Consider the following 27,056-nt stretch of genomic DNA (forward strand, 5'->3'; position numbering starts at 1 on the left):
AAAGAAGATTTTTCATTTTGTTAAATGCTGTTCGGGCCGTTTCTATTCTGCATTTCATCTCAATGTCGGGGTCTAGATTTTCAGTGATGATACTGCCCAAGTACCTGAACTGTTTCAATATTGATACCCTTAAATTGGAAATTTTCATTTAAATTACTTTCTCAGCTAAAAACCATAAATTTAGTTTTGTTTCCATTAATATTTAAACCAAAATGTTCACCGACGGAGTCAATCTTACCAATTAGTTCTTGAAGGTTTTGTATATTGTATGCAATTAGAACAGTGTCATTTGCATATCTAATATTATTGATGGCTGCTCCGTTTACCTTCACACCGAGATTTGTATCAGTCAGCGCTTCTTTGAAGACCAAGTCAGAGTGCAGGTTAAAAAGTAGGTGAGAGAACACAACCCTGTCGGACCCCTCGCTGAATGGGAATACCTTGTGAAGTATTTCCATTTTCCAGTTTAATAACAGCGCTTTGGTCCCATACAGGTTTTTTATTACTGTCACATTCTTCTCAAATCTTATATTATACTTACATAGTTAGTCAAATCTGAGTGTTTTACTTTGTCAAATGCTTTTTCGTAATCATAAAACAAGCATAGATGTCTTTTCTTTGGTCAACACAGTTTTGCAACAATATATTTATTGTTGTCAGCATTCCCGGGTACCAAAACTATTTCTGAACCCAAACTGAGTGTTATCTAAATCTCGCTCGCACCTCAATCTTATTCTGGCATGTATTATCTTAAGAAATAATTTCAATATATGGCTCATAAGACTTATAAGGCAATAATCATAACTTTTTTTTGGGTGTTGTTTTTTAGGTAATGTAATAAATATTGATTTTAACCGATCTCGGAGGATAATTTACATTGAATTACTTGTACAATAGATTAATGGAGTGGTAAAAGTATACACAAATATTTTTTATTTTTGCTGGTGGTTTATCTAAACTGCCTAACTAGGGATAGCTTCCCCGTTCTAAGGAAGTAAATCATGTATTTTATAATATAATATAAAAAAATAATTTAAATTTTATTAATATGTGTGCCCTACTTCCAGATTTAAAACTAAATAATAAATATACCATGAACACCTAAATAATACCTAAATCCCTAAAACCTAAATCCTAAGTCATTACCAGTAAAACTTGAAATCAGCTTACGTACTTCTACATCAGACAACAATTTCTCTGACTCCCTCCGACCAGTACAAATTAAAAATGCAGTCAACACCTTCCTCAGCCTGGCAATCCCACCACACTTTCATGAATTTGGGATAAGGTCATATATCCCCGGGCCTATAATATAGTATTGCTGCCTTTGAGCTAAAAAGTATTAACTCCCCTCTGTAGAATCAGATCCTTATTGGAGTGCTAGTATTATGAGTGGCAAACCGTTGCATATTTTTCCCTGTTGATATGCGTGTTCGCTACTGACCTCAATATACACTGTTGACGAATATCCAGTACTTGAAATTCTTTGAAGAGCGAATCACTCGGGTATCGGTATGGTTTTTTAAATATAACTCTTATCACTGATTTTTTTAGCTATAGCTGCTGAAGCCATAGTCGTTTAGTGCAGCTTCCCCAGCCAATCAGACCATATGTCAGTATTGAATTTACCAATCCATAATATAATGAGGAACTTCAGCCCTACGGGAAATTGGATAAAAAAAATGTTTTCTTACGCGGGGTAAAAATTAGAGCATTAAATAGTAGTGCAAAGTTTCTTGAAAATGTACAGAACAAATAATAAAAAATATTTTGATAAAAACGCACTACTTTAAATGACGTCACTGGTTCATGTGAATCAACCTATGATCTGAGAGCTATGGAAGATTTCCGGTCTGCTTGTCGCTTCTGGACCAATGGGAAGAACTGAATGAGAATAAGCGGAAATGAACCTCTGACGTTACACGCGGAGTTATTTCAGAAACACAAAACTTTGAAAAATCGTAACGCTGATAATACGACATATAAAAATTAAAGAAAAAAAATTTGATTTAGTTTAACAGTCTACTTACAAATATTTTTTTTTTTTAAAAACCACTGAACTTCCTTATTGTTTTAGTTCTTTTATCCTTAGTAGATTTCTTAAAGATATTAAAAAATTAATCAAACATTTTATTTTATTAGAAATTTGTACAGTTTGTAGGTTCCATCTCATGAATTTATCTATTTTTAAACCCAAATATTTTACACTAGTGACGTTTTCCAATATTGTACATTTAAAATTTATATTATTTATGCATAATATAATATCTGAATGTAATGTAAATAAAAATAAACATGATGTTTTATATCATTTTACTACTGAATGTGACTGAGTGTGAATGTTATTCCAGTGTTATACCACGTTAGATGCAGGTTGGACGTTGGTACCACATGGAATAAGTTTAAATACATTGAAAACTTCAAGTTTACTAAGTACTTTGGCGGACTCATTGCTAAAAGCAATATCTTCCAGCCAACCAAAAAACAGACTGGTCAAAAGAAGAGTTGGTCAGAAATTTGTACTAAAAAAACATAAATATATACCAAAAGATACATACATAAAAAACCTAATTAATTAAAAATAACAGCTTTTTTTTAAATTTGGAGATAAGGCTTGCACATATTAACTTTAAAAGAAGTACATTATGTTATACATATTTAATGATGAGGAATGTGGAATCAGATAATGAGTTTGTCAGATATATATATAAATATATATCACTGTGCATAGGTTGTTTAGTAAATAACAGCATTTATCGATATTATTCCTGGCTGATAACCTTTCTTTCCCATCTTTCTCTCTTGACCCATCCTTATGGTACCTACCTTACATCAAAGTAGAAAATATTCCAAATTAGATGATTTGGATTTAGAATAAAACAAAACAAAAAAACATTTTGACATTTTGACACATTACCCATAATAGTTCTACATTATCTCTGACATTACCTAGATTAGATTTTTAAAAAAATGTATTAGGTACCTCGGTTGGACGTTTTATTTTTGCTTTTGTTTCCAATTACCAATTACTTAAAAAGTTATGAATTAGTTTATTGACGTGTTTACTAAATTATTTGAAATTTGATTAAATTTTTACGCCAATGACAGTGTTAGAAATTGGGGTCGTGGCCGTGGTCGTGGGTCGTGGTAAAGCAAGGTTCGAACTTCGGACCTTGAGCTCCGATCCGGAGTTTACGAAACTACAAAGGGACCACAAAATTCACACCGCAAGGAACAGTTTATTTTAATAACATGGGTGCAACATTAAAAATTACTTCAATCGTCAATGACGCTTTAGACAAAAAAAAAACCATCGGTATTTTTTTGATCTATGAAAAGCATTTGATACTCGTGGTACCTATATCGCACGAAAAACTTAACACATTGGTTTAGGCTGGAAAACTTTAATGTGACTAAAAAGTTATATGACCAATAGTACAAAAAAAATCAAAATCCTAAATAATTTAAGCCAGTGTGAAATAATAAATTTTGGTGTACCCCAAGGCATTGTTTTGGGTTCTTTATTATTTGTCACATATATAAATGAAATTTTTGCTTTAAATTTTAAAGGTACAACAATATCTTATGCAGACGACACTGTTTTTAAAATAAATGCAATGACTTGGGAGGATGTACACAATATTGCCCACCAAGATTTATTATAAAATTATTCGATTTTAATCTGTTATCTCTGAATAGTGAAAAAACTTTCTTACCACCCTTATTAATAAATCATTGCGATTTTCTTACTTATTTTAATATCACTATGCACAGTAAGGAAAACGATGTCAATCATTCTACTGTGTGTCGCCAAACATGTATGAAAGTAAAAAAGTCTGATGATATAAAGTACCTTGGTATTATCCTAGATAGTAATATAAAATGGAATTATGAAACTTTATTTACATATTTGTTAGACTAAGAAATATTCTCTCTTCAAAAAATATTATGACTGTTTACTGCGCAATTTGAAAAAAAATATTTAAAAAAAATATATTTAAAAAAAATTATATAAAATTAACAATATCTGGATCGCGCCAAATTAATAAATAAAAATTTATAGGTGCGTTTTTTATGCAAATAAAAAAACCGGAAATTATCATCATCACACCGTCTATTCTGCAGTGTGGAGTCATAGGCTGGGGAGGAGCTTACAAGACAAATTTACGTCCACTTTTGATTGCCCAAAAAACGATAGCTAAAATTATTTAAAAAAAGCCTAGAACTTACCATTCAAATTTAGAAGATAATATATAATTTTAAACCTGTTTTAGATGGTAAAAATGAAATGTAAATAAAATATATGTATATAAATAAAATTAAATTTATAAATCGAACTCCCTCTCTAAACACGAGTTTTTACCATATTAGAGAGGTACTAAATATGTATGTGTACAAAACAATCGTAATTTTTGACTTATTTTGTGATTTTTTTTCAATAAATAAAAGAGGTTATATCTATTTATTTTATTGGAAAGCCAACAGACATCGATTTATAAAATTATAAGATATATTTCATAAGATTTAATTAGAGGCTTCCTATTAATATTGTTATAATGTTTGGTCAATTTATAAATTACATTTTTGATGTTATCGAATATTTTGCAATTATGTATGTACAATACAATATGAAGCTTTTTACTGTAAATCTGTGACTTATCCCATTTTTTTAGAAATAATGATTCGTATTATTATTGAGTGAATCGATTTATTTGTCGTGTGCTATTTTGGTTACAGATATATTTTTTGTGGGGTTTAGTTAAATAAATTTATATTATTTATTTAATCGGTATTAACTTTGCGGAATAACATGATTAAATGTATTAAATTAAATAGCTACTTTTTTGCACTACAACAGCCCAGGAGGACCAATTACAGTGGTGAATTACAGCACAGAATACCCAGGCTTGAGAACATCTTTCTTCTTCTTCATCTTATCAGCCCGTTTCTCTCCACTGCTGGATATGGGCCTCTTCCAAATTTTTCCACGTTTTTCTGTCCTGGGCACTCTGTGTTCATCCATAGCCCACGAGTTCGACGACGTCGTCAGTCCATCTCCTCTGTGGTCTCCCTACTTTCCTTTTACTGTCGTAGGGTCTCCAGTTTAGTATTCTGGGGGTCCACCTATCGACTTCTGATCTCGCCACATGACCCGCCCACCACCATTTTTGTCTTCCCACTCTTTCTGCGATATCGGTCGCCTTTGTACGGCGTCTTATCTCCTCATTCTTATTCGGTCTTTTAAGGACCAACATTTGTCTTTCCATAGATCGCTGAGTTCACTTAATTTTGTAAACACTTCTAGCTTGAGAACAATCACTTTAAATTTTTGTGTTCTCACCGGGAATCGAATCCGGAACCTTCCTTGCGTGGGTCAAGCGTCTTGACCCCTACACGACGGAGGCTGCCTCGAGACTACTTGACTTTATTTTGAAGCACTACTAGTTTCGTAAAGCACATATCCTTCCATCTACAGGTGTTATTATAAACTAAACATAAATATACAGAAATGAAAAATCTCGATACTGACAGTGGTGGGAAGAGCTAACAAAGGAGGGGAAGGTTTATATAACGGGAATATTATTAGCAATGGTGAGGCATTTTGAAATAAAATCCCATTGATTAATGTTTTTTTTCGAATTTATTTTTTTCTATTTCTACATTTTCTTAGCTATTCATTATTTGGGCTGAACTTGTTATAGAATGAAGGAGTTTGATTTCATATAAATCAAAACAATGAAGATGGAAGGATCTGAGCTTGCAGGAAGTTGGAAGGAGTAGGAAGGAGCCGTGAGGAAGTGGTCTTAAAACAAAGTGTTTAATTTAATACATTTAATTGAACATATTGTACATGATATATAAACTTGTATTTTGGTTGATATAATTATATTTTGGCTACAGGCTAGTAAAGAGAAAAAATGCGCATGACCAGAAGTGTTTAATACGAGTACCGTCAAACATGACAATTTTGCCTAGCCATGACAATTTTGCCCACTGCCGAAATCCTTAACAAAATCAAGTTTTAAAGTAAGAAAAGTTACTGTTTTCATAAAAATTACATTTAGCAAGTATATTTTGATAGTTCCGTGGCAAAACTAAATATTTAGTTTACCGCCAGCTTCAGTGGATCACTTGAAATTTGAAGTTAAACTTGAAGGTCTGTCAAAACTTTTGTTGTTGCGGAGTTTGTGTTGAAAGGAGGCCAGTAAGTTTTACATATTTCATTGCATACATAATAAAGACTCTATAGAACGTATTTCTGTATTTCTATTTGAACAAACACAATAGATATTTAAGTGGGCAAAACTGTCTTAGATTTCTTAGCTAGTGTTTTGACAATTTTGCCCGCGTCTAGGGTTGTCGCTACATACTACATTGAAAAAACATTATCCAAGAAAGTAGAAAAAACAATGTAGAAAATATAAAAGAAAATGAAGTAAACGGCAAAAACATGATTTCAAACGAGGTAACGGGGTGTTTTGTTCAAACTGGCCCATAAATCCGATTTTTTGCCAAAGATTTAACAAATAAGATTTAAAAATCTGATGGAGGTTTCAACTCAAATACACGCTAAAAAGGCAAGCCAGTTATTCTGTTCATTTAAACTTTTTATACCACACAGCAATTGGTAAACAATCCATCCGATTTTTCTCTGCCATCAGGATCAAAAGATACCTACACCTTATAGAGGAGAACATTGTAAAAAATGTCATAGCGACACGGAAACAACAGACTTTGATGCCTACTCAGTTGATGAATCAACAGATTTCGAGACATTCACCATAAGTCATTACGACGAATATGAACAACGTGCCTCCGAATTTTCGGCCGAGGAAAACTAAAAAACAGTGTCTGATCCGCTTGAAATTAATAACGGTGAAGAAGTCACTTTTGTTTTAGTAAAGTTAAACACTGTTGATACGCAAAATGACAAATATTATGTCGGTTAAATTATCAGCGCATCAACAACCACAATTTTAATATTGTTATGTCATTTGTAAGACGCAAACGTAATGGAGCTTTGTGTAATCTCAAGTTGAGGATATTGCTGATGTATTTAATTGGAACATGGTGAAATCTTTACCTGAACCTGTCATCTTGCGTCAAGGTTTTCATAAATTTAATGTAAATCTGAGTAAATTAAAAATTGTCATACAAAAACCAATTTTGATTTTTACCATTCAAAAATAATTTAAACCATTGTAAAAAATGTAAGAATATCCGACGGCATTTTAGAAAGTTTTATTTATTAAATTTGCAAGCTTTTTGTGAAATTATGAAGACTTATTTTTTTATTTTAAATGTTTTTTGTACAAATATTTTTAACAGTCTGAAGAAGAAAACAAAACATACAAAATATTATGAATTCTGTACATAAAATACAATTTCAAAGTATGGGTAATCTAGCAAATAATTGCACTGCTGTACAAGAAAATAAAGATCGTTTTTTTTTCTACATGCACATTTAAAGAAAAACCGTTTTGGGGGCAAGCTCCCCTAATTACGAAAATCGCATCAGAACTGAAATGGTTTGTAAAAAAAAAATTGGCTTATGCATAGTCAAACACGAACAAATTAAAAGGATTAGAGATAAACTCCCTTGGTTTTGTTAAAAATCCAATTATGTGCCAACCCTGGCCCACAAATTCATTCATTGTATAGAAAAATTGAGGAAATAGTTGACAATTTTGCCCACCGGTTTTTTTCATTGATTTTATAATGGTGATGCCTCAATGATGCTATTGTTTAAACATAAACAGTTTTTATCGCCCAAAAAGTAGTAATAAACCGTATGATAAAACCAAAAATAACAGTTAATTACCAAGTGGGCAAAATTGTCAACAAGTGGAGATAATTTTGCCCAGCATGTTTTGTCTTCTAAAATTGGATAAATAAAAGAAAATCAAACATTTTTTACTTGTAAAAATGCTCAGAATAATTAGTATCACTATTCAACAAAATGGATAGGAGTAGTCCTTTACAAAAAAATTATGATATTGTAAAAGTTTGTAAAAACTGGGCAAAATTGTCACGTTTGACGGTACTTTGATTTATTGTATATTTTATCTTCTCCAGTACAGTTGAGTGACAACGCCAATGTTGGTCGAGAATTTGGCGATATCACATTAAAGATTTCTTAGCAACCTCGTTCATAAGAAACTTGATCAAGTTATCCAAATTTTATTAATTTTTAAAAAGTTTTCCGTGTTTAGCAATAACAACAAATTTAATCGAAGTGGTAGATATAGATTGCTTAGTAAGCATAAGACATAATAATTTTTAATACGTCAGCCTTTTATGCTGCATAAATATCGACATTTTTTGTGCATCTATCGTACATGGTTTTACCACACATCACTAGAGAGATCGCCTTTTGATAGCATTCAGCCTTCAGCCTACTTCCATCCGCGTTTTTCAAACTCCATGATAATATAATACAAAAAGGTCAAATTAAACATAATAGGTCCTCTTCTTCTCTGTCGTTCCTCAGTTCTAAGGGTCCTGATTGTTGGTACTTTCCCCAGCCATTACATTGATAATGCGTCTCCACCCTTCACGGCTCTGCGCCCTCTCCACAGCTCCATGTAGGGTCACCTGTGACATTGTTTTCACCTAGACGATCCATCGAGTTTCAGCTCTGCCTCTGCTTCTTCGTCCTTGCACACTACCCGTGATTATTAATTTCTCTAGATTTACTGGATCACATCTGACTATGTGCTTGAAGAACTGCAGAATACGTTGGTAGCTTACGGCTGATAGGCGAACTTTCTCGTTGAGTTCCTCCAATATGGAGACGTTTGTTCTTCTAGTTATTTTCAGCACGTTTCTGCGTCATATAAGAATATTGGAAACACAAACGTCCGCACTATGTACGTTTGAGTTTCCTTCGAGATGCCTCGATCTTGCCAAATTTTGGTCAGTCGAGCCATGGCGTATTTGCAATTAGGATGCGTCTTTTAATTTCTGATGTGCATGCACCGCCCGCAGAGATGGATAAGCCCAAACCAAAAAAATCCTGTACTTTTTCCAGGTCTCGGAGTCTATTTGATGATTGTAGCATATTGGCTTCTTCAATGATCATAAGTTCGTTTCAGTTCTGTTTATTTCCAATCCAAATTTGCGACTTTCTTCTACTACCCGAGCTAATACATCTGCCATTTTTTGCTTGTCTTTATTAATTAGTCTGGTATTATGTGCAAATTTGAGGTTGTTCAATAGGAGTTAGTTAAGGCAATAAATGTATTAATGATCGGAAGGTTTGTTGGCGAACGACAATAGTTCGCCTTTTCCTAGCGAGTTTTCTACGGTTTCCTCGTAATTAGAACAAATTCGGAGAATCTCCTAAAACCGACCACAGCCGAAACATCCCACCCAATCCTGACGTGGATTAGAAAAAATAGAAAAACTCTACAACTTTGTAAAGTTTTTCTATAAATTTCATTTAGAAGTATGTTATATTTTAAGAAAATATTATAAACCTCGAACATTATAATGAAGGTAATAAATAATGCAACTCCTATATAAAAAAATAAAAATAATTCTAAGCCATACTTCACTTATAGAAGTGACTATAGAGTCACAACATTTTCGGTCGGTACTTAGACTACACGTTTAGGGTTGAAATAAAATTAGATTCTCGGTGCAATACTATTTAAATTTGCAACGAACTCGAAGCAATAGTAAAGTTCACCAAACATGGTGGCGTAAACTGGGCGTACTCTATAGCGTCTGCCCAGCTGTAATACGTGGAGATGGTTGTTGCTAGCATCCCAAAACACATGACTCCGACGGCCAAGACAACCTCTAAAACTTGCCGAATGGAATTTGTTTGGGTAGTGCTGAGCCGGTTCCTCGTGCTCCGCTGCAGAAGTACGACTTTGCAGTACAGTAGCGGGGGCAGGATGAACATCAGAGGTCCCGTTAAAGAACTCCCTACGAGCCCCATGACGAGGTCGAAGCGAGGGACGGCCTCTGCTATAAACACCGCGCCCGCTACAACCAGCGCCCTCAGAGCACATCGTTTCACTCCGAAATCTAAAAACAAACGCCAATTATTGATATTACCTACGTATCAAAGCATCAACATTGCCCTTTCCGCACCCAGTGGTACAACCCAGTGTAAACCAAATGCAGCGTATTTCGATCATATGGTACAAGATTGTAAACGGATCAGACCTACACTTTAGGTGCCAGTAGAGGAATAATAAAATATAGCAGTCTAAATGATAGATGTTTTTTATTTTTAATGGGATAAACATATTACCAAATTATGTAAATGATTAAGGACAGTTATAGGCAGCATGTTTAGAATAAAATATTTTGAACCAATAAAAATATTAAGACTTATTTATCAATCATAAGCGGAATCAATTATTAGGTATGGTATTACCAGTTGGGGGCTTTCTTGTAAAACCAACATTAAAAAAATTCAATCTTTATAAAATTCGGCTCTTAAATCAATTAACAGATCAGCTAGAATTAATAAGGAAGAGGTACCCGAACTTTTTAAAAGCAAAGGGTGCCTGTCCGTAGATGCTATTCTATGGCTCAAATTTGTTACTAGATATCGATTTGATAGTAACTACCAGAAAAGGTACCACTGAATAGACAAATATACCTGTGCTATATACATACACATAATACAAGGCTAGCACAACGTGAAAGCTTGTCAGTACCGAGGTTTGTAAACAAGTATGGCCAAAGAACACTTCATTATACAATTCCTAAAATTTTCAATAAGATTCCTAAGCAGATCTTAAAAGAAAATGTTGACAAAACTTTTAAGAAAAAAATATTAAATGGCTAATATGTAACAAGGCTTCATAATGATTATCATTTTATGTTAACAGTCATCTATTTAATTTTTTGTAAATAAATTTTGTGTAAAAAAATACGTGTGCTTTTAGTTCTTAATAATGTTTATATTACTTTTTAAATTTATATAATTTCTCTAACGCTTTTCCTTGTAAAGGAAAAATAAGAAACCTGCTGATAAGCCGGTTTCACGATTGGGTTTCATTATTTTTCCTTTTTTTATTTTCTGTTCATGTTTACCTTCTTAAATAAAAATAAATACAAAAAAAAAATACTTCGGAGAACGAACATAAAACTGCGTTATTCCGAGATTGTTCAATTATCTCCCGAAAACCAACATTAACATGGAAAATCTTTAAATTAACAAAAAATTAACTGAAGAAATGCATCTTAGTACCTTATAGTGAACGTTCATTAATAAATGTATTATATATTATGTGTGTATTTGTACGAGTATTTGCATAAAAATTCTGATTTAAAAAAAGGATTCTACCGAATTGTCTTTAGACTTTATTGGGTAACCAAAATGTCACTAAGTCTAAAAGAAAAATATAATAAGATATAAATAAACATTTTATAGTTCCTGGACTGCCACCTAAAAAACTGATCATCTTACGCATGTAAGACTGATCATCTTACCTTTATTTCATCTTCAGGTCATCTTACTGGCACGGGTACCCCAGTGAGGACACATTATTTTTTTAATGTTAGTTATGATGATGATTTTTTTTAATGTTGGTTATGATGATAAAATAAAAACATGGAATACGAATTGAAAAGATAATTTTTAAAAGTAGAAAGATTTTTTTGTGAAAAAACCTACTGCTGAAGTGTCGCGGACTAAAGCATCAGAGGTTCGAGATTCGAGCCCCGCTCTAACATATCTGGATTTCCATTTTCTAGCAGAGTTATTATTATAAACTTTTAGAAATTGGCCTAGAGATTAAAATATGTGTGTTAATATTTCTCATTAAAAAAACAAGGATTTCATCAACTGTATAATTAATAATTAAGTATCTGATTGATTCGCAACGGCGAGGTAGAATTAATATTATTTTTATTACTAATGTTTAAACTGTACCTCTCGATATTCCTAGAGTGTCTTCCACATGTTGAAATAATGCAGATGTTCCTACAGCACTTGACAAGCAGAGTTGTACGGTGACCAAGAATACAACTAGATATAATGGAAGACTTGCTGGTAACCCTAGAAGGGACAGAAATAATACAAAAATCGAAATAGCGTTGTACCTAAGTGAACATGGAATTGTATTTTGATAAAGAGTGTAAATAAATAAAATAAATAAATCAATAAATAAATAAATGTAGCTCCCATAACATTCCCGCTGAACTCAATATACTTATTTAAAAACAATTAAACCATCATGCTATTTTACCGAAGGGATAGGCGAAAAATAAAAAACGGCACAACAAACGTCTTATCATTATGTATACAGACCTCGCTTCATTTACGTTCATACATTTCATTCTCGCACGTTGATTATTCCGACATTTGACATGTCCATATTCAAGTATTTATTGAATTTGTTATACCATGTCTTTCTTGATCTTTTTCGTTTCCTATGAATATCCACCAACACACGCTTCGTGTTTTTTAAATCTGTTTTTTATTTATTTATTTTCCAATATATACACGACCATCGGGCATTTTTAAGGACAATATGTCATAGGTCATAGCCACTGTGTGTCGTTTTGCTCCCAAGATATTGGGATTTGTAATACATAATTCTAAACACTGTAGAATTTAATACCATCAAACTTTTGCAAACGACTTTAGTGCGTAGCATTCCGGAGAGTGGTGCGGTGGTGTGGGGGCCTGAAGAAGCCACCTACTAATGAATGGTGGAGAGAATACAGAACCTGTACATGAGAGTATGGATACACCCATTGCTGTACCCATCATTGTTACTTTTAGGTATGCTCGGTATCACTAGTTTGCGGCCAGAAGGAGGCCTTCAAACTACTGAACGTGTTAATTTATAATTCCAACATTTTAGAGCGCATAAAATGATATATACTGAGCAACTACTTAAGACCTAGGCGACACAAAACATTTGTTCTTCCTGAATGCAAAACAAATTTACCGTTGATGATACCTGTGGATAAGATGATTGGTCTGTTGAACAGCCTACCGAGAGGTGAATCTTTTCCATGCTCGGATTACTAGTTTTAGACTCTTCCTCCTAACTATGTATCACAATGTGTTCTAGTTATTTAGTTGCCTTTCTTTCCTATAGTTTTTATGGACTGTAATAATATATTGTGTTATACCTTAATAATCCATAGTGCACTTTTTTAAAACATGTTTTTGTAAATACCTAATCATATATTATGTACATTGTAATCGGCAATTTTTTAATTATTTTTTTATTTTATTTTTGCACCACAACAGGCCAGGAGGCCGAATAACAGTGGTAAATTACATCACAGAACACCCAGGCAAAATACACTTTAATTTTTGTGTTCTCACCGGGAATCGAACCTGGAACCTTCCGTGCGTGAGTCAAACGTCTTGACTACTACACCACGGAGGCCGCCAATTGAAGAATAAATTGATAAATATACCACTAGAGGGTATTAAAAATCACCTGGGTGGATAGAGTCCGAAACGATGACGTTCTCCGATGAACAAAAAAAGATTAAGAGGTACCAACTGAAGACCAAAAAGAAAAGAAAACTTGAGTACTTTGGGCATGTGATGAGAGGTAAAAAATATAACATTTTACTAGTCATTCTACAAGAAAGGATTGAAGAAAGACGCAGTGCGGTAGAAGGCCAAAGAACTTGCGTGACTGGTTCCATTGCAGCACTCAGTCCTTGTTCAGGGCAGCTGCCAACAAAGTAAGAATTGCTGCAATGATTTCCAATCTCCATCAGGGAGAGGAAAGATAAGAAGAATAATAAATATAAATAGAACATTGTAATTGAAAGAAAAAAAGACATAATAGTATGATGTATGTAGTAGACTAGGTGGGACTGGAAGCGGGAGAAGGGTGGTTTTAGTTTAATTTTATTCAGTGATCACGTGAAAAGATACAACCTGTAATCGAAGAAATCAAGGCTGGGATATTTGTTGACAGACCTAAGAATTGGCGGAGTAAAAATCGTATTTAGTTCTATGGTTTTCAGTATGAAAAAGTAAATTTTGTGGGTCATTTTGCAAGAGTTGAAGAACTAGAGTTCCAGACAACACGCATCATGGTAAGTTGCTCCAGCAATTCCTAGGCGGGTTGTGAGCTCTTTGTGCATACTTCCATCCTCAGTTATGTGAACTCCCAAGTATTTGAAGCTGTCAACTTTCTCGGACCTTCTCTCCGTTATTATAGAGAGGCTGATCAGGGTCAGGATAGGTTTTGTTGCACATAATCTGAGTCTTTTTGGTATTGATATAAGAAGCCAGACGAGTAGAGTTTTCCTGCAGTTTGTCAACAATTTTCTGAAAATGACCAAAAGACTTTTCAAGAAGAACGCATCGTCTACATACTCCGAGTCGCACAACTTTAGGGGGGAGTTTGCTTTTCATTGAGCTCATTGTCATCAAACTTCCAAATTGATGAAGAATAAAAAACATTTTTGCCGTCAATCCAGTCTACATGTTCAAACTCGTTTCGGGTTCGATTGACAAGATGTATTTATTTAAAAGGTGTTTTTACATTAGAATATTTCATTCAGAAGGGGAATCTCGATGGAGATGCTCATTTCACCCTTGCGTACTGCACAAATGTATGTATGTATGTATGTGCATTCATTTGTTGTAGATGGAATATAGTTTGACCACTCATTCGCCTGAGATATTGCATTCCATCCTCAGAGGAATAATTTACTATTAGCTCCATTGTATAGAACAAAAGCGTTCCAAATTTTTGGTTTGGTTTTCAGTTAAGTTTTTAGTTTAACAAACGTGCAACGGACGGTTTCGGTTTTCGCTTGCAATTCTCGACCCGAGTACCTACAGTCCGTTGTATTGCTGTAATATGTAGCTAACTTCGTACTTAATCATCATCATCATTCCCTTTCCGCACCCAGTGGTGCATAGGGCACTGCATTGGTACACCAATCGAAGCGTATCTTGATAAAAAAAAAAATACGTGAAGGTAAGATGATCAGTTTTACGCTCCAGGTACCAGTCCAGGAACTATGAAATATTCTGGTGTGAAAACATCCTTTCAAATAAATATTTCATATCAACCATATCGGGAATCGAGGCCGACGTTAATAATCATAGAATTTTTTTTCTCCGTATGGGCGACTCTGGCCAGTAGCGTGTTATTCCTCTAAGATTTCAACAGCATTCAGCCTTTATTCATCTTTGTTTTCTTCAATTCCATACTTTACTTTCATACGGTAGGGTTGGTACCAGGACTGGTACTGTGAACTGCTTATTTCGCCTCGCACAATAATCATTGATTTTCTTAAGTCGATTTTAGTACTGTTCCTTATATTTATATGATTTTTAAACAATACGCAATGAAATATGTAATTTCCTACCTTGCAATATATTTGATTCAATGTTTCTTCCATAGCGAAGTGCTGCAAGACAGGTTGTAATGGAAAACATTGCCCCTGTAACTGATGGAAATAATGTATTTTTTGTTTAATTATTTTAAAAAGTTTTTATACAAAAAATCAGTATGTTATTACCTAAAAATCCTCCTACTACAGCGAATCCTATTTTAGAACTGTTTTTCATATCAACTTGTATAGTCAGCAACATTGGATGTATATCAAACTAAAATAATACAAAACATTAAAATTACTTAAATTTTTTTGTTGAAAATTCATTGTAATAGATAGATTCTTTAATCCACCAGTTTTGTAGATCAGTATCGTTACTGGTTTCATTGCTTACGCAACATTATAGGACTGGTCTGATAATGTCAAACCAAATAAACCAATAAAATTAAGGGCGCCGGATCTCTTTTACTTCACAAAATATTTTTTTTTCACAAATTGTAATAGATTTGATATTAACACGTCAGTTCAGGAACAATGAAATATTGCAGTTGCAAAAATCTTTGAAATAAATATTTAGGAGTTCGTACCCGCTCGAATATTATCACGCACGAATTATTAGTCGATTTATATAATATTATATAAATAATTGTGTAATTAATTAGTTAATTTTATAATCTTTTTTTAATGTTAAATTCATCCAATTGGATCTGCAAGTTGTTTAACATATTATGAAATTGATTTATTTAGGTATTGCATGTTGTGTGAACGGGTAATGGGCTACAAGGCCTTCTAAACTTCAGAAAAATATATTTTTTCTTTGAAGGCAATATTTTTAGTGTATTAAAAATATTGTTACTGACTCACAAAGATTTTTTAAAAATTGAAAAATATTTTCAGGCATAGTAGGTGAAATAATTCGGACAAATCTCAGCCACGTTGCTATAATAAAAATTACTGCTCTTGCTCTGGGAGAATTAGAAATATGGATATTCACACTTCAAACAGAGTCTGAATAGTGACTGTTATAGTGTAAACAGTGATCATTTAAACCGGCCAATGACAGTTAGCCCTATTATTTCATACAATTATATTTTTCTTCTCTATCTTTACTGTAATATTTTATTTTTTGAATTTGGGTACTTAGATTTGCCCAAATAATTTCAATTTTGGGGGAGCCGTTTTCAACCAGCTGTCAATAGTTGACTATAGAAAACTGGAATCAAATTGTGGTAGAGTAAGGTTCGAATCTCAAACCCCGTTCCGTGAGTCCGCGACACTAGCAACAGTATCACCACCCGGTTCGTATTCTACTTTTCTAATAGGAAAAGATGCTTGTTGTTCTTCTTCTTACGGTGCCTTATCAGGTTCGGTATATAATAGGTAAAGTGATTCCTGGGAAAAGATGATCAGAGTGGTTTTCCGTCGCCTTCTCTAGTGGATTTTTCTGTCAGGGTTACCTTCCCTTAGCTGGTTGGTTCTGGTTTGGAGGTGCCAGAAACTCGCCTTTCATCCTTTCGTTATCTTCTGTGATCTCACCGTTATGAGTATGATCCCATTGTCCGGGGTTCGCGACATGGGCGCTAACGAGTTGGACTAGTCCGTAGTGTTGCCGGTGAAATGCAACTGGGCATTTGTAGCATTTAATATAATTACACCCTCCAGCAAGATGTAACTCACTGCGGATTCTACTGACGGTTCGAACCGCGTGTTGTTATTGAAAAGTTTTTTATTTTCAGAATAACTTTCGAAATAAAATGTTTGAATTGATAACAATTAAAAAAAAATGAATTATCATGGTATAAAATAAATTATTTACTGGATGTTTTATCTGAATAAATACATTATATTAAGCATTAACACTTTATTTGGCGCGGACTAAGACTATAGAACATAGTCAAAATGTTAAATTTGAAGATTACAAAATAATACAACTTTATCATTTAAGAAAATAAGAGAGAAATCGCTACCCCAAAGCAACAGTGAGATAAGCCCGAAATTTCCGATTTTGAGATTCGCATGCAGATATGTTAATAACATAAATAAATTAATGTTTAAAATTAATAAAATATTGACGTTAGATAGTTAACCCGTGTGAAAATATAATATTCATAATCTACTTTAAATAATGTGTTTCCTTCAAAACTTTCGCACACCTCAAAGTCCGATTATCTGAGAATAGGAGAAGAGATATCTCACTGTTGCTTTGGGGTAGCGTTGTATCAAGTCTTGTATCGTATGTAGACTAGTGTGATATCACAGCCACACAAAGAGTTAATAAACCTGTCGATTGGCTTAAAATAAAATTCAAAACATTACACTCTCGAAATAAAACAAACCTGAAAAGCCATAATCCATAGGCCATCAATATGTCTCTAAACTCGGGTACATCAGGAGTACTTTTGTAAATGCCTTCAGTATCATTTGTAATGCCAGAAGCATGTGGTCACCATTACGCTTGTCACCACCAGTACTGATATGACTGCCAGTAATCTAAAAACATAGTAATTTTATTCTTAGAAAGGCATTAGGTATGTTTATGTCCAAGTTTTATCTGAGGTACAAAGTTTGTTTAAACTAAGATGACTCCTAGATCAAATGCCACGAACACTTTTATTTGTCGCTATTATTGTAATGTAATGTATTTATTTAGATAGTTGTACTAATAAAATTTGAACACCTAGTTATACCTTAACTAATAAACAATGTATATACAAAATAATTTCAAAAACAAAACATTGTTATAAATCCAGACGCTTTCCGATGACACTCTATCTACCTATATGGATGTTTGTTTTTAACAAAAATCATCGCCATCCCACGAAACGACGCGATATACCCAGCTTCCCTAATATCTTTTGGCAACTCATGAAACATCTCACGTCCTTTATGGTACAGATTGTTTTGAGTTTCCTGGATTCTTGTTTTGGGGAGTCTGAAACCTTCACCTCCTCTCGTAGGATAGCGATGAATTTCGTTATTACGCTGAACATCACAAAACATGTATTCGGGCAATAATTATTTTTTAATTTAAATATTTTTTATTTGACAATAACAGTTATTATAATTTTAATCATTCTTTTATCCGCAATGGATGTCTCTACGAGGCACTACACTCGCATCGGTACATCAATCCCAGCGATATTTTTGGAAATACTTAAATGGCGGCAAGGAATTATGAATTATTGCTGTAAAAACGCCTATTATACTCGTATACATATTTATATAGACTTTGCCGGGAATCGAACCAGAGACATGGTAGGTAAACTTATTACGCACTCTAGTATCGCGGTAGACCGCGATGCGGATTAATCTCCACTCGATTGCCCTTCACAGGATTTTATCTGATAGCAGCACTCTAAAACATTCGTCCAGGGGTGCAATTATAAATCCTCTCTATCGTCTAGAAAGTGGTTGATTAGTATTTATTTTTTCCATGCGACTAATTTTTGCTACATATATGCTCACACTGATGATGTCAAAAATATGATCACGTAAAATCAAACATGATGATTTTGATATTTAAATTAGTTGCAACAAAGAAGGAAAATATTTTTGAGAAGGGATATGGGAGTCTAGGCATTTACAGGGCTTATGACCTGTCATTGGCTGGTGTAAGTGGTCACTTTACGACTGTGTAACATTCACCATTATGCCTATGTTTGAACATTCACGTTTCCTCAATTCTTCCATCTGTTGACTTTTGTGAAGTAAAAGAACTGAAAACTTTATCATATGGGTGAGATTCACCCGGCTGAACCAATTCACCCACTAGGCAACAATTATCCAATTTTTTATACTTCTTCTTTTACCAGGTAGTTAATTCAAAAATGCTTTGAGTGTGTCCAAATGCTTGTAGACTGGCTGGATCCGGCCAGTCTGCAAGCATTTGGACATACTCAAAACATTGTTGGATGATGATTTTAATTTAGAACATTATTGCGACCTTAAGCATTACCCAAAACACGTTGAATTGACCAAACCGTATTAGTTTTAATTCCGTTTTTGAAGCAGCTTTATACACCATTTGATGTTTAATAATCAGTGTGGCCATTATATGAAGCAAAGTGTAGTCACATTAAAAAAAACTTCAAATTAATTACCCTCTTGGGGGTAGAAAAGATTTAGAATACCACCCCTTCAACACATACAACTACGAACATTACGTTTTCAGCTCTGAAATTCACATTTCAAATGCAACATTTAGCATGATACCAAAATCGAGTGATATGTACAGTCTTTTTTATCTTCCTCGTCTCTTTAACGTGAATGTATCGATGCTGGAAAGCAAAATTTTACCAAACGAGATGTAGCAGATTTTTTTTATTACCAACAGTCCATAAATTAATGTAAGAAATAATGTGTTTATCTGTTAGGCCTTTAAAAAATCTGTATGTGTGTAATACTTGTGTATTCGTACTGTTTCTTTTTTTCTTTTAATAGCGAAAAACACTTCGTTACCTTTCGCTACTGAAGTAATAACTGTTTTACTCAACCCCGATCAAAAGGAAGTTTGGAACTTATGAGTTTAAACGTTTGGCCGACGATATATGAAATAATATGAGATATTGAGGAATCCTGTTATCGGTTATGTATATAATATGCAATAGTTTTGTGATATAATAATATAATTTTTTTTTTTTTTAAAAAGGAAATATTTGCGTTCTTATTATTTACCCAAATATTTTAATTTTTGGGCCATTTTCAACGCGTTATAAATAACTCACTACTAATTGTTAGTTATTTATTAATGGAAATCAAGTTGGGGTAGAGTGGAATTCGAACCTCAGACCTCTGACCCGTGAGTCCGCAACACTAGCCACGGGACCACAACCTGATTCAGTAATTATGTTTATTTTGTACATTTTATTTCACCGCAATTCAACAGAGGTCTCGTGGAGTTGGAACTTAGAGCAGTGTATTTTTAGGTAACGAGTAGTAAATGAATAAAGGTAAAACGATCATATTTCGCACACCCGCACGAATAGCCAAAGTAGATTCAATCGCACCTTTTAAAAGATAATAAGGGCCTCTTACATTAAAAAAGTTAAGTTAAAGTTAAATGATAGCAACTTTTTATAAACATAATAGTATCTAGCTTTTTTATGAAACCCAAAAAACAATTATTTTACTATTCCTTGACTTTTTTCAATGTATCCGGCCCTTAATCAAATTATATCAAAAATAAAAAATTCTGTTTTGCAATAAATAAGATTGATAGAAATTTCAATAAAGATGGAGATCTTTTAGGGAAGAGATATGGTAGTTCAGGTATTTACCCATTTACGCACATCTCTTTACTTTATATAAATGAACAGATGGAATAATTGAAGATATATGGATGCTCAAACATAGGCAGAAGGGAGAATGGTAAATGTCGTACATTGTGTAAATTCCTCAATCTCTGCTAAAATTTTGCCAATCTTGAGATATTCACAGGGATTGAATCCTGCGCTAGTCTGTGACGAATCGGACATGCTCAGAATATTAATGTTTGAAAAAGCAAAACTAGATTTATGTTTAAAAACTTTTTCGCCATTTTAATATCATATTCATGATCATTGTAAAATTGTTTAACTCATTTTTATATCGTTCAATCAATTTTATAAACATACATTCAGCAAAATTCAAAACCTGATTTTTTTAATTTCTGAGAAAAAACAATAGAAATATCTTACGTCCAATTATTGCTTGACTGAAAAATATCAAATAATGCTTTTTTTATTTGAAAAACTGTTACAAAACAGATCTGTATTTACATATGTCATGTTCTAAACAATTATTTTTTATATACGAGTATTTACGCACCATTTACGCATACACAAATTAACATACACATGAATACAAACGTCACACACATACAATTACGTTAACTCTTTTCTTATATATTATGTGTCATTAGATTTACAGTGGATTTTTTAAATTGGCTTAAGTATTGTTAATATTTTTCTACTTATTTTGTTTATGTAATAGCTGTAAAAATCCCAAATAAAATAAAATAAAATAAAATTATACAAACGGACGTTTGTAATTTGATTTTTTACAACTATCAGTTTACATCACTAAAATGATTATTTGCCATGGTTCAATTTACATTCAGTACAAACAGTTAAATAAAGTAAAAAAATATTCAAAATTATTTGATATTACATACACTGTACATATATAACTTATTTACAACTTAACACCATTTATAACTTGATATTTACATATAATTTTGAATACATATTTATTGGGTGGTAACAGGAGAGTAAGAATATAAATAGGGAATGGGACGCTGATATCGGAGAGGTCGGATAGGAACTCAGGATAACAATCATTTACCCAAAAAAACATTATTTAAATCTTCTTCCTCAAGCTGACTTTTTTTTAATGCCACATAACGGATTTTGCAGGTGCAGAGACGTTAGGCAATACGTATTTAAATATTTCCCTATTGACTAAGAATTGATTTCATGTTTACCAAAATTATTTATGCATCGCAATCGAATCGAATGAATGACATTTTCGTAAACTTTTGCAGGCGATCCATTATCATTGTAAATGTTTGTGAACATATTTTTTTTAAATGCACCTCATAATAATTGCTACAATTAATAAAATTATTTTAAGCCTTGATTTTGTCGCGAAAGTTTTTTAAAATTCAGTTTGTGCATAAAATTTTATTTATACGTCAAATAAAATACATAAAGCAGTAGATTTCTTGGTTGAGCTAGGATTTGAGAGTTTGTTGTTTTTGTAAACTTACTTCATATCCTTCGGTGAACCTAGCCACATAATTGGACATAAAATAAAACCGATTATTATCAGCCACCAGCAGAATGAAAATCCATTTTGTAGTCTGACATTTTCAGCCCAAATAGTTGAAGATTCTGAGAGGCTGAAATAAATAATAAAAATTTCGTTTTATAAATTTTAATCGGACAAAAACAGCGTTTTAAATCAAAATGAATAAATGCTCTTAATTGAAATGTATTGCAAGAAAAGTAACTATGCATACGTACTTACCCACCAAAAGATTTGGTATTCCTCCACCAAATACAGTTGCGTCCAGAAGAATAGTTACGAATCTGCCCATCCATGGACCGAATGTCAACTCTGCCAAAGCCGCATATGGATATCTAAAATCCATCTTTAATTTATTAAATTAGTGCTTTTTAACCTGTGATAATAAGTACTTCTTTTTTATATTATATCACTGACTTTTCGCATCTTCAAATACTAACATAAAAACTTTATTGTATTGTTTTAATCATAATTTTAAAAAAATATTACCGGCTTTTATGGCATATTCCAGGCTCAATTTGAGAAGCTATAATCCAACACCTTCCAAGTAATATGGCGGTGTATATTTGAAGGGTAAAAACGAAAATAACTACCAGAATACCATACATACCTAAAATATAAAAGATAAATAATATGTATTATGTTCTGAGTTCGAGCAGCTACTTTTTAATTTATTTTGAAAATTAATATTTTTTCCAAAAATATATCAGTATCTATTAGTAAACATTAATGTAAAAACAAATAAGTGGATATAAAATATAAGTAGGGGAAGAGGTAGATCAACTATTGAAGTATAGCCTTTGTTTGAAATACTGGTACATATTGTTTTAAAACTTAGAAATGTGCCAAATATAGGTAGGGTATTTTTAAGGTTTATTCAATATTTCATTTATTATTTTTAGACAGCCTTATAGTCATCGTCATCCTCATTCCCCTTCCGCACCTAATAGTGCATAGGGCACTGCATTGATACTCCAATCGCAGCGTATCTTGATCATTTTTGTTACATGAAGGTAAGATGGTCAGTCATTTCATTTCATTTCATTTTCATTTATTTTTTCAGATATTTAGAACATTACAGAAAAAAGACCCAATTCGTTCTAAATACAATAATAGATCACAAATTACAGTAGATAGTTATGTTATCAAAATAATATAACAAAATGTAAAAAGAAAAATTTAATGTTAGAAAGTGCTTTCCTAAGGGAAGGCCCACTGTCGTGAAATATGTCGACATCCGAGGCGATGCGATTAAGTAGCAAGATTGCTCTACCAACCGGCATAACCATTGGCAGGTTGGTTCTGCATCGCGGTAGGTAAAACAATCGATGCTGTCTTTGCCGAAGATAGTTATCAGGTACGAACAGACCTACATCCATCAGAATTTCTGAGTTATGTATGCGACCACCGATCACCTGTAAAAAGTGAACACCCAAATGAACGTCCCTCCTCCTCCATAATGACTGATAGCCTAGCATTCCCAGTAAAAAGTCGGTTGGGAAGAGCCAAGGATAATATCCACACTCTTTTAGGTACAGATAGCGCAGAAATTTTTTCTGCACTCTCTCCACCATCAAAGAGTATCGAGTCTCATGTGGCGACCAAATAATGGAACTAAACTCCAAACGACTTCTTACCAAGGAATTATACAATGTCCTCATAATCTGAGTGTTAGAAAAGATCTTGGCATTTCTAAGAACAAAACCAAGCATTTTAAGGGAGTCATTACATAGATTAACAATATGAAGATTAAAAGATAACTGAGCATCAAACAACACCCCGAGATCTCTGGACGTTGAAACCCTTTCAAGCCTTACTCCGTCCATGAGATAACGATAGTATATTGTTTTGGATGCTCTTGTGTATGCCATTACAAAACATTTGGAAACATTGAAGAACAATTTGTTTTGTTTGCTCCATTGAATTATATTTTGAATGTCACACTGAAGTTTAATACAATCTGAAGAAGTCAGTATTTCACAAAAAAATTTACGTCATACGCTTCGGGTGCCAGTCCAAGGACTATGAAATATTCTGGTGGAGAAACACCTTTTTAAATAAATATTTCAAATCAACCATGTCAAGAATCGAAATCGAGACCTCCTGCATGGTAGGCGAATTCGCTGACCATTACACTATGAGGCCGACAATCAGCCGCTGACAAGATAGCTTTAACAAATGCAAAAAAGTCACGTTTGGAAAAACGTGGTGGACGGCATTCCCTCTTCAAAAAAAATCTCAAAATATCTATCATTGGTAAATTCTACTTAAAAATAAATTGTTTTGATCCCGCTGTGAGGAAGGACAATTTTAAATAATGATGTCCTTAAAATTAAACCAGTGACATTCCTTATTTTCAAATCATGGAATCAAATATTTTGAATACTAAGGTTTTCTGTAGATTCCTTATATTATTAATATAAAGTGAAAACAAATTATTTGTGTTTAAAATTTCAAGTTTCACTATGTATTGGTATTATATTATACACACATAATGATATATATTATTTATATCACGAACGCGTGCTAGAAATTTGATTACAAAATGATTTAGAATTTATACAAATTGATAATTATTTCAACATACACGGAAAAGAACTCCCCTTAAGAAGAAAGTCAATCTAGACATAATTATTTCAACATACACGGAAAAGAACTCCCCTTAAGAAGAAAGTCAATCTAGACATTTACTGGGCTTTACAAAGTGAACACTTTACACATGGTGTAATATTCATCATTCCGCCTATGTTTTGGCATCCATATTTCTTTCGTTCTTTTATTCGTTGATTAATGTGAAGTCAGTGCTCCAAAACCTTTATTTATTGATCAGGGTAATATTTTATCGAATTATTTCGCATGCGAAAAACGCGTAAGAATACTTTTTAAAATTTATGCTTATTATTGTGCTAGTTAGTTTGATACCTAAACAACAAACTAATTTAGAAAATTTTCTTACCACATGATACGACAACTTTCGGAAGAGTAATTACTGGAAAAACACCAAACAAATCAATAATGCACAAAATTGTATAAAACAAAGACAATCCACCCACTGTTCCTGTTTTTCGGTTAAGCAAATCATCGTTCGATGTTAATGAAATATTGCTTTTTAACAGCGGGGTCTTTTCGTCCTCCATAAGATCAACTTGGCGATATTTCCAAATATTTGATGGGAAGAATTAACATAGTATTTTTTTCGTTGCAAGATAAGGTTTCCGAGTTAGCGACCACGAACTGACTTTCAATATTGACTACTGGAGACAGCCCAGCCGGTTGCTTTAGGCATCAATGCACAATAATTTCTGATGTGTTTCAAAGTTAAATATAGGAATACCATTAAGTCTCCCTTAAATTACAAAATATCCAATAAACTGTGGTAAAATGATTCATTTTATTTTGGCTTATAAAACATGTTTTTATATTGAAAGAAAAAAATCAAATATATGTGTGTGCGGGGTTTCACAGCGATATTATTGTTTATATATTTTATATAGGCACATAAACATATTCACAATAAGTTTTCTATAAAAGTATGTTTCTATATTTTCTTATTTTTCTTTGTGTCTTGTCCGCTGAGCGCTGCGCTGCACGGCAGATCTTCAGCATTTAGTAATGTCCGCTGGCGCGGGCTTCAGATCTTCAAGAAGGGAATATTGCATTCTTGGCATTTACAGGGCTTATTACCCGTCATTGGCTGGTTTAAGTGACCACTTTACACATGTGGGGTCCATAGTTCATAATCGATGACACACACGCGTTAAATTAGTTCACCCGAGGTAGACTAATGACAGACGATGCAATGTCATCATTTTCTATCGAATCCAATACATACGTATAATGCAACTCTTTGAGTATTGCACATGAAATCGGAGGGCATCGTTCTGCAGCACATTTACATCGTCCCTACCTTAAAGAAATGAACTACAAAGAAACGTCGTCTATAAAGAGACCATAGGAAGCAACGCCAGTCCGCAACGCCAGCCCGTTCAGTCAGTCAGCCCAACAAGTTCAGTCAGTCAGTCCAGTTAGATAAAGTCATACAGTTTTAGCATGTAGTTCAAGTGTAGTCTATTCAACCCATCATCGCCGCTACGCTCACACTACACAACCAAGTGCTGTATCTTATTCGTCATGTGATAAATACGCATTAAACAGCAACCTTGTGTCTTCTCTATCAATCTCTAACTGGGGTAGTAACTTCCAATCAAATATCAAATAATTCAATTAGTTGAATCTCACCCGCATAAATAAAGGTTTCAGCTCTTTAACTTCCAGTCTTTGTATACAAAAATTTGGACAAACCCAGAATATTGGATTTATTGTTGTTAAACGGACTGAACAAGTACGTAAATAAATAAATATTTTTTTTTTCTTAATCCTACTGAACTGTTTATTAAATTGGCAGTTCGTTAGCAGGTACTTTAACATATAAATAAAGTGTACCGATATATTTATTGCATATACATATATTTCTTATTAAATTTGCTTTTATCCGCGACTTCGCTCACGTGGTATTTGGGAAAAACTTGTTAGGTAATATTAGTTTTGTTGTTTAGCAACACAAAAATTCCCGATGGAATGATATATTTTTTGGAGATAAAGTAGCTCGTATCGATTGCCGGTCCTCCAACTATCACTATTAGAAAAATACGACCATCCGTTATTCTATAGATTCGTCGCATCGTTATTCTGTTCACAAATCTAAAATCCTACTGCAAAACCAACACAAAACGCAAACCAAACTAATCATAGATAAAGCAAGTCAATTATAGAAATTTAAATAATTAATAAAATTTATTATTTTTGACATCCCACCTTACCGCCTACTCATTTTCAAATATGGTTGCGCATTGTTGATGTATTATACATTTTTAACTGTAGTTTTTTTAGTTCGGGATGAAAAATAAGTAGTCTATTTTACGTCTTATCGCTAGCGCTTAGTCGCTCTGTTGAGACGAGCAAACTCAAACAAACCCACTTTC

General features: G+C 33.2%; 1 protein-coding gene across 1 annotated transcript; it reads right to left on the reverse strand.

Annotated features, from left to right (window-relative positions):
• Positions 1-9,652: 9,652 nt before the first annotated feature.
• mah (solute carrier family member mahogany) lies at positions 9,653-25,288 on the reverse strand. Its single transcript, XM_088237740.1, is given in 11 exon segments — positions 9,653-10,035; positions 11,897-12,022; positions 15,325-15,405; positions 15,478-15,565; positions 17,624-17,720; positions 17,722-17,781; positions 22,037-22,127; positions 22,130-22,168; positions 22,297-22,409; positions 22,564-22,684; positions 25,031-25,288. Coding segments are annotated over 11 exon segments (1,380 nt in total). The 5' UTR covers positions 25,212-25,288.
• Positions 25,289-27,056: the final 1,768 nt, after the last annotated feature.

This window comes from Micrasema longulum, unplaced genomic scaffold, assembly GCF_059751315.1.
Source record: "Micrasema longulum isolate JH-2025_06_02 unplaced genomic scaffold, ASM5975131v1 h1tg001778l, whole genome shotgun sequence".
Classification (NCBI taxonomy): domain Eukaryota; kingdom Metazoa; phylum Arthropoda; class Insecta; order Trichoptera; family Brachycentridae; genus Micrasema; species Micrasema longulum.